The 8918-nt window shown below is 33.3% G+C and overlaps 1 protein-coding gene across 2 annotated transcripts; it reads left to right on the top strand.

The window, feature by feature from the left end:
- The first annotated feature begins 672 nt into the window (after window positions 1-672).
- LOC110636997 (putative disease resistance protein At3g14460) lies at window positions 673-6754 on the top strand. Of its 2 annotated transcripts, none has more exons than XM_021786916.2 (4): window positions 673-1129; window positions 2006-6175; window positions 6269-6326; window positions 6442-6754. In XM_021786916.2, the coding sequence occupies exon 2, from the start codon at window positions 2057-2059 to the stop codon at window positions 6128-6130; it is 4074 nt and encodes a 1357-aa protein (XP_021642608.2). In that variant the 5' UTR covers window positions 673-1129; window positions 2006-2056; the 3' UTR covers window positions 6131-6175; window positions 6269-6326; window positions 6442-6754. The 2 variants fall into 2 exon arrangements, with proteins under 2 accessions (XP_021642608.2, XP_057992473.1); XM_058136490.1 differs by having other exon boundaries at window positions 1980-6175.
- Window positions 6755-8918: the final 2164 nt, after the last annotated feature.

The following is an 8918-nucleotide window of genomic DNA, read 5'->3' as shown; positions in this document are numbered from 1 at the left end:
ACTCTCAAACCCTAACCCTAATGTGTTTTTCGAATATCTTATAACTCTTCCGTAAATGGTAGAATATTATAATATTTATACTGGTCCATATAGCCCCCGCACCCTTAAGGAGATCAGTGGTGGGCTTCGAGCATGGGCCTATCGACCCATGCCTTTCGCTACCACCACAGATCTCACTTTTTATCCCAATCGAATCACAACGCGAAACTTTCGAGTCGAGTCATAATTCGAGTCCATGAAAAATATATCTAAAAGTCAAGCTAAAAAAAATAACAATATCTTTATTAATAATTTTATATAGCACGATTCTTGTGATGTTTTGGGAATTTAAGAAATCAAATTGTATATATTTATTAATTAAATTAACCTTTTTATTTGAAATGATTTTAGTGGACAATTAAAGTGATCTTTGATTTAAAATTTTTTATTCTTTTTAAAAAATTTTAGTGGAATATTGACTTTTTCAATAAATTAATCCTTAATATAATTGCCACCCTCATTATTGCTTTCTATTATTATTCACTTTAGGAAAAAAAAGTCATTGCTTTTGGTTCATTAGCTTTTGCTTTTGCTTTTACTTTTGCCTTCTGGCATCCAAAGGCTTTTTTTTTTTTTTAATAAAAAGTTATAATAGAATAAAAAATAGAAATATAACACCAAAAGCTAACCGAAAAAAACAAAAAATTTTTGTATCTTAGAAACTGTGAAATTTCAATTATGTTTCTGCCTGCCAACTTCCATTGTGTGCTCTGTTTTCTCTAGCAATCTGCCTCTGTGCTTTTTTTCCTGCTCTCAAACTACACTCTCTTAGAAGTTGCTTCCAAGTTCCGTTGTTTTGTGCTCTCAAACTACACTCCCTTTTTTTTTCTTTCTGCTCCTAAACTAGAATCTCTGAGTTTTCAAGGGTTAACTAGAATTCCCTATTTTAAAAGTTTCGAAAAAACAAATAAAACGGAGGTTGCTGTCGTTCTTTTGGCTTCTTCGATCTCATTTTGAATTTATTTTCCCCCTTATCTTGAAAGAAGAAGGAGAAGAAGAAGAAGAAAAGAAGATCTTAGCTGCATCTGATCCTGAGGCTGTTGGAAAGGGTGGAGCGAGCAGTGCTTAGCTTTTTTGGAAGATACTAAAGGTAAACTTCCATTACCTACTTCTCATCCTCTACTGATGTATATTTTGTTTATTTGATTTTAGTTAAATTTCAGATTTTTAAACCTTAATCTTAAAGGAGAATCTTATATTATTGTATTAAATTTATTGATATTCTTAAGTGATAGTCATTATTGTATTAAATGTGTATTTATGTTTGGGATTTTAGAATTTTCAAAAATCTCTATTTCTAACCCATTAAATTAAGAGATTGATAAAATTTTCTCTTTAAATACCTTCAAAAGCCTTAATCTCCTCTTAAATAATGAAAAGGTTCAAAATTTATAAAAATCTTACTTTAAAAGTTTTAGTTTACTCCTCTTCAAACAATAATTTAAAAAAAAAAAAAAAACTCAAAAGTTAGTCAATGGAAACAAAAATTAAGCATTTTGAAAAAAATTTCAACTATATATCGTTAAATATATAATGTTTACTTCAATTTCAACTTATATTATTTAAGGTATAATGAATTTTATATTATTAATGTTATTTTTTAAAATTAAAATTTATCAGACTCATTGATTTTTAAATCACTTATTTATCAAATTATTTAAAAACGTGATGAATTTTATAATTATAAATTTTAGAATTTCACTAACATTTTAAATAGTTTAATTAACCTAGCTAATTTAAAATTTATGTAAAAGTTGTGAACTGGTAACAATTAAAGTGGCAAATAAAGTGATTATTTCAGTAAGCAAAATCCTTGTGGAAATCCGTTTCAGTATATAGGATGCATTTATTTAATAGATTTGGGAAAGAAAAATCCTTTTCAATTAGTTAATAATTTTTTTTTTACGTCAATAATACTGCATTCATTTTCATCGAACAAGTCATTAAAGATATTGGATCCTTGAAGGTTTGTTTCCTTAGATCTCCTTCATCAGTTTTCTCCTACAAGGAGCTAGCCATGGCAGAGGTGGTAGCTGGAGCATTTCTCTCCAGCATGTTCCAGTTTTTGTTTGATAAGATGGATTCTCCCGATATTGTTGCCTTCTTCAAGGCCCACAAACTCGACTCTGTACTGGTGAGGAAGTTGAAGATTGCTATGATCACTGTTACTGGATTGCTTGATCACGCTGAGGAGAAGCAAATTGTTGTGCCTGCTGTGAAGAAGTGGCTTGATGAGCTCAAAGATGTGGCCTTTGAGGCCGATGACTTGTTGGATGAGATTTCTTACGAAGCTCTTCGGTTGGAGTTGGAAGCTGAATCTCGGATTAAAAAGGTGAGCAGGCTTTTCTCTTCTCATAATCAATTTGAAATGGCAGTCAATGAAAAATTAGACAAGATCCTTGAGCTAGTTGAATATTTAATAAGACAGATGAAAGCCTTGGGTCTAACACTGAGAGAGGGGATTGGAGATAAACCATCATCTCAGAGAACACCAACTAGTTCAATACCAGATGATGCATCTAGTATTTGCGGCAGGGAAGATGACAGAAAAAAAATCAGAGAGTCCTTGCTATCTGATGGCCATGGCGTTGGTGTGATTTGCATAGTTGGGAGTGGCGGCATGGGCAAAACCACCCTCGCTCAACTTGTCTACAATGACAAAAAAGTACATGGACACTTTGATATCAAAGCATGGGTCTATGTCTCAGAAGAATTCAATGTCTTCAAGATAACAAAAGATATTTTTAGCCAGGTGTCTTCCAAGACTAGTAAGGCCAACGTTTTGGGTGAGCTTCAAGAAGAACTGAAGCAAGAATTAGAGGGAAAAATAACTGATACTTGTGGTAAGATCTCTTCAGAGCATGGTAAGGTTGAGGATATCAATGAGCATCAACAAAAGCGAAAGCAGCCAAAAAAATTGTTGCTCATCTTGGATGATGTCTGGAGTGATAAGGATAATGAATGGGAAAGTTTACTAAAGCCTTTGAAGTTTGGGGCACCAAGAAGTAAGATTGTTGTTACAACTCGAATTGAAAGCGTAAAATCAGCTATACATAATAACCAGATGATCATTCACCTAAGTCATCTTTTGGAGAAATTATGTGATGGTGATTGCTGGTCCATGCTTGCAAGATATGCATTTCATAATGGAATTTCCAATTCATCACATTCAGATTTTGAAGCTATTGGTAAGGAAATAGCCAAAAAGTGTGGCGGTCTACCATTAGCGGTGAAAACAATTGGGGGTCTCCTTCGATCCAAGAGAAATGTTGAGGAATGGAAGAAGATATCACAAAGCAATATGTGGAATTTATTGAGTGACAATATCGTTCCAGCTTTAAAATTGAGTTATCATTATCTCCCATCGCATCTAAAGCAGTGTTTTGCCTATTGTGGAATATTTCCAAAGGGTTATGAATTTTACAAAGAGGATTTGGTCCGTTTATGGATGGCAGAGGGTTTTATAGTACAAGACAAAGATGGTAATGATAGTACAGTTGTGGGTGATGGATATTTTAATGATCTTGTGTCAAGATCTTTCTTTCAGATGTCTGGTGTCTCTCAGAAATGCTTCGTTATGCATGACCACATGCATGACTTAGCTAGATCAATATCTGGAGAATTCGGTTTTATATTGGAGGATAAAAATTTATTTGACAAGGTTCCCATAAAGACTCGATATTTATATGTTAAAGGTTCTTCATGTGGCTATGGTAACTTTGTCAATGAAGGCCAACTTTTACGCACCTTCTTTTCAGATGAATGCTTTAATGGAAGTTGCGAGGTCATGCATTCTTTATTGCCAAAACTCAAGCACATAAGAGTGTTGTCGTTGTGTAAGTACTGGGAAACAAAGTTACCTAATTCAATTAGTAATTTGAAGCATTTACGATACTTGAATCTCCGCAGAGCATGGATCAGAAAGTTGCCCCAATCTGTGAGTAGTTTGTATAATTTGCAAACTTTGATTTTGCGTGATTGCAAATATCTCATTGAGCTACCTACCAACATGGCAAAGTTAATCAACTTGAATTTTCTTGACATAAGAGGAACAAATTTGCAAGGAATGCCACCGCATATGGGTAATCTAAAGAAGCTACAAACGTTGACAAATTTTGTTTTAAGAAAATCAATCAGATCGGGTATTGAAGAGTTAGGAAAGCTTCAACATATAAAGGGAGAGCTTAGCATTGAGAATCTACAAAATGTTAGCCCTGATGATGATTTGGAATCCATTCGGTGGGTTAATAATGAGAACCTTAAGAAATTGGAGTTCAAATGGAGTGGTGAAAGCAAGGATTCAGAACACGCAAGAATTGTACTAGACAAATTGAGACCTCATGAGAAGGTGGAAAATCTTTGCATGGTGGGTTATGAGGGTACAAAATTTCCAGAGTGGGTAGGTGTCCCTTCGTCATCCTTATCAAATTTAGTATGCCTGAAGCTCAGTGAATGCTACAACTGCTCTTGTTTGCCTCCGCTTGGGCAGTTAGCATCTCTAAAGGACCTCTCGATCACAGGATTTACAAAGCTTGTGTCTGCGGGGCTTGAGTTCTATGGAAGTTTTCGATCACAAATGAAGCCATTTAAATCCCTCACAATCCTGAGGTTTGGAAGGATGGGACAGTGGGAGGAGTGGAAACAAGAAGATGGAGCTTTCCCACTCCTCGAAGAGCTTTATGTAGAAGAGTGCCCCAAACTAATAAAAGCCCTGCCCACTCACTTAACTTGTTTAAAAAAGCTTGAAGTTATGGGATGTAAAAAGCTGCTTGTGCCTTTACTTCGAATGCCTTCTACCATTCTTGATGTAATGATAACGAATGGTTTTGATGATAAAGCGATGTTAGAGAAATTGCCCTCTGGAATGCATCGTTTAGAAATTTCGGGGTCAGACTTGGTAAATTCACTATTTGAAGGAATAGAGGAAGTGGATAGTCTTATCTCTGCTTTAGAAGAAATCGAATTGTCTCTATGTGCAATCAAGTGCTTTCCATTGGAGTTTTTCCCCATTCTAAAGAGACTTCACATCAATCAGTGTTCATATTTAAAATCCCTCTCTGCAACTGAGGAAATTCAAGGAGAAAGTAGTTCTTGTCATAATTTGACTGAGCTTTCTTTATTCGAGTGCTCAAATTTGAAGGCTTTGCCTGAATGTATATGCTCTCATCCTTCCCTTGTGAAATTGGAAATTATAAATTGTAGAGAACTTGAGTTATTTCCAAAAGGGAGTTTGCCATCCAAATTAGAATATGTTGACATCAGTTATTGTGAGAAACTCAAAATCAAAGTCATTAGTAGTAAATATGAAGGAGAAAAGGAAACGCTTCTGCTGCCCTCCGCTGTCACCTGTCTTAAAATCGATACCCTTCAAAATTTGGAATCTCTCAACTATAAGGGGCTGATACACCTTAGAAGGTTAAACATCTGGAACTGCACTAACCTCCAGTTCATGCCAGAATGTATGCAAGCGCTCCTCCCTGCCCTTGTGGAATTGGAAATATATTATTGTCCGAAACTCAAATTCAAAGTCATTGCATCTGGCAACGGCAGTAATTACGAAGAAGAGGAAACACTGCTGCTGCCGACCTCCACTCTCAGCTGTCTTACAATCCAACTCCTTCAAAATCTGGAATCTCTTGACTATGAGGGGCTTATGAAACTTAGAAAGTTGCGCATCTGGGACTGCCCTAACCTCCAGTCCATGCCAGAAAGCATGCAAACGCTCCTCCCTTTCCTTGTGGAATTGAAAATAGGCAATTGTCCAAAACTTGAGCCATTTGTAAAAGGAGGTTTGCCTTCTCGATTAGAATCACTCGGTATCAATTGCTGCAAAGGGGCAATTGTGGGGCTCATGAAACGCGATTTCCGGGCGCTGCCAGACAATGAAGTGGAATCCATACCAGAAGAGACGCTGCTGCCTTCCTCTCTTACCACTCGTCAAATCCAGTGTTTTCCCAATCTCTATTATCTAGAGCTTCAGCACCTCACCTCTCTAGAAAGATTGATTATCCTAGACTGTCCTAATCTCCAGTGCATAGAAGGTGACAGACTGTCCTCTCTTTCTTGTTATGTTAGCGATGGTGCTTTCTGAGTTGGCAGTGAATGTGAAGGCCTATATTTTCGCTAACATGATCAGGTATTATTAGTTGAACTTAAATTTGAAATTTCTTTTAATTTTATGCTTAAATATCTGGATATTAAATTTTTTTTTTATTCATTTTCCTTGTAGGAAAGCAAAAAGATGTTGAAGACAATGGAAATGGAGAATATTGAAGCAATGAACTTGAGTAAGTTCTTCATTGCAAATTACTTTGGCATTATTAACTAGTAAGCTGTTGTTTCTAACTATCACAATATAACTGATGCACTTATTTGTTTCATGTTTGATTTTGCACATGATAGTTTGGTGCATATAGCTATGATGCTTGTTGCGGGATCCTGTTGCTGTATTTGTAGCTCTGGATGTGTGCAGCCGCATGTTGCTCTGCTGCTGGCTGGGTTGGCATTGATTGGTTACGCAATTCTTTGAGTATTTTGCTGCTGATTGTTGTTGCTTCCTGGGTGGTTTTGTGGCTGGTTTTTGTACTGTGATATAAAATTTGCGTCATCCAATAGATCACACATTTATCTCATGCATGCATGTGATATAAATCCTTTGGCTGTTATAATAACATATTACTGTTATATTATTGACTTAATAATTTATATTTTTTTTTAGTAATTTTGTAAAAGAAAAATTTGTTTGTGTTTTTGAAATCAAATAGATGAAGATCAACAATATGAGCTAAATTTTAGAATTATAGTGCATTTCAATCAGAAAATTTAATTAATTGTGGTGAAAAAGATTACTAATGCATAAACTGCTACCAGAAATTTAAAGTTTTATTTTATTTATTTATTTTTTGCTTAGTGTAGAAATATTACAAAGATGTATTTGTAATGAAGACTTCTGATTATTTTTATGAAACAAGTTTATAATATATGTTTGGAATTAGTTATGAGATTTTAAATTAAAATAAAAAATAAAAAAAAGAAAAATGCTACAGTGGTAAAAGATATTACCTAAAAGGATATATTAAAAGACATGTTTAGATTAAGTAAAAAGAAAAAAGAAAAAAAAATTATTTTTTTTAAGCTTAATCTGACAGATTAAATAGTGGTGTGTATAATAATTTCAGGTAGGAAAAGCAAAAACCAGCAAATCCTAGAAGGTGAAAAGTAGCCACATCGAAAAAATAGATTATTGGAGGAAGCATGAGAAAAACTTAGGGTTGCAGCAACACATGAAATGTTAGTGAAATAACAAAAATTGCTCGAAGAATGGGGGGATAAGGCAGAAAAATGAGAAGTCACAAAAGGTAGCTTCCATTCACAATTTTGTTTTTTAAAGAATACTACTACTGGCTATTGGCTTTATTGTAAATAAAGCTCTTTTAGGAAATCCATTTTCTTGTACGTGTGTGGTATAATCAATCAGGCTCCATTCCTCTTAATGATCATTGTGCAGTTGTCTCCTAATATGATGAAAGGATCTTCACCTCGATCGTATTGTATTCTTATCAAACAAAATAATTCATCCAAAAACACATAGGAAGGTCTCTTCAACTAGGACGAACAACTTCATTAGAAGGAGACGAAACACAATAAATACTCGTTAAAGAAAAACCAAACGAAATACAATAAATTCTCACTTAAGGAAGAAGCAAATGCACTCAAGATCTATTAATAAAAATAAATCTAAATACTTATTCACAAAATTTATTCTAAATGGATATAAATTTGGGAGTTATTAAAAAATATAAAAACTTAAAAAAATAAAAAATAAAAAATAAAAAGAGAGTAATCACCGATAAGAACCTTCATTGGTAAAAAGAACAAAAGAGAGAAGAAAAAGAGAAATAGAAGAGATTCCAAAAGAAAAAAGATGAAGTTTTATTATTATTATTTAGTCTCATTATCTTTTTTAAAAAAATATAAATCACATTCTTTGGATTTAATGCTACTATTTATTGAGAGCCCTTTGAACTTGGACAAAGTACACAGCATGGAAATATGGAAGTTGGGCTTTTGCTCCCCTTACTAAATCTCACCTCATTTAAAATAATATAATAACAACTCCTCTTATCTCTATGGAGGTATTGCCTTGAATTTAAATTTAATTTTTCAGAAAAATTATTATTTAGATTATGTATTTTAATGAAGCTAATTAATTATTTGATTTATGTATTTTGAAAAATATATTGCTTAAACTTGTTATTTTTATTCTATTTAGTTCCTTCGTCAATTTTTTTTGTCAATGAATTTTAATAACAATCAAATTATTATTTAGTCTGTCTATTTTAATAAAACTAATTAGTTAATTCTTATATTTTAAAAAACACATTAATTAGTTCTACATTTTGAAAAATGTCAAGCCTGAGCTTCTTGTTTATGAGGTTATGCTTTTGGAAAGGATTAAAGGTATTTCTCCTCTGCATTGTAGTTGATAAATGTGTTTGTTTCATTTATTTGTTTTCAAATAGTTCAGTGAAGTTTATATTTAGCTGCAAAGGGTGCCAAAATTGTAACTTCACAACCACTTGTTACAGGATATGTTGTTGTGTAGGCCCTTATTTTGTGATGAGTATGTGTATTGAGATAGTGAGAAACCCGATGATGAAAATTATATGACTGTAAAATATAATTGGAGGCATGCAGCTAAATTATTAATTTCGTGGCATGATCTTAAAAAAAATAATATTTTTTTTGAGAAACTAATTTAATTAAATTTAAATAAAATTTTATTTTATTTAAATTTAATATGCGTAGTTCTTAAATGGACCTAATTAAATTTAATTAGGCCCCATGGGCCTAAAAAGGCCTAGTTAGGAATTTTAAAT

The sequence above is a fragment of the Hevea brasiliensis genome, chromosome 15 (genome assembly GCF_030052815.1).
Source record: "Hevea brasiliensis isolate MT/VB/25A 57/8 chromosome 15, ASM3005281v1, whole genome shotgun sequence".
NCBI lineage: Eukaryota > Viridiplantae > Streptophyta > Magnoliopsida > Malpighiales > Euphorbiaceae > Hevea > Hevea brasiliensis.
Note: the sequence above shows the minus strand (reverse complement) of the source record. Positions and strands in the feature narration are given on the sequence as shown.

What these genes read in the sequence shown, in the direction of transcription:
- LOC110636997 (XM_021786916.2), top strand. Translation starts at nt 2,057, where the DNA reads ATGGCAGAGGTGGTAGCTGGAGCATTTCTCTCCAGCATGTTCCAGTTT.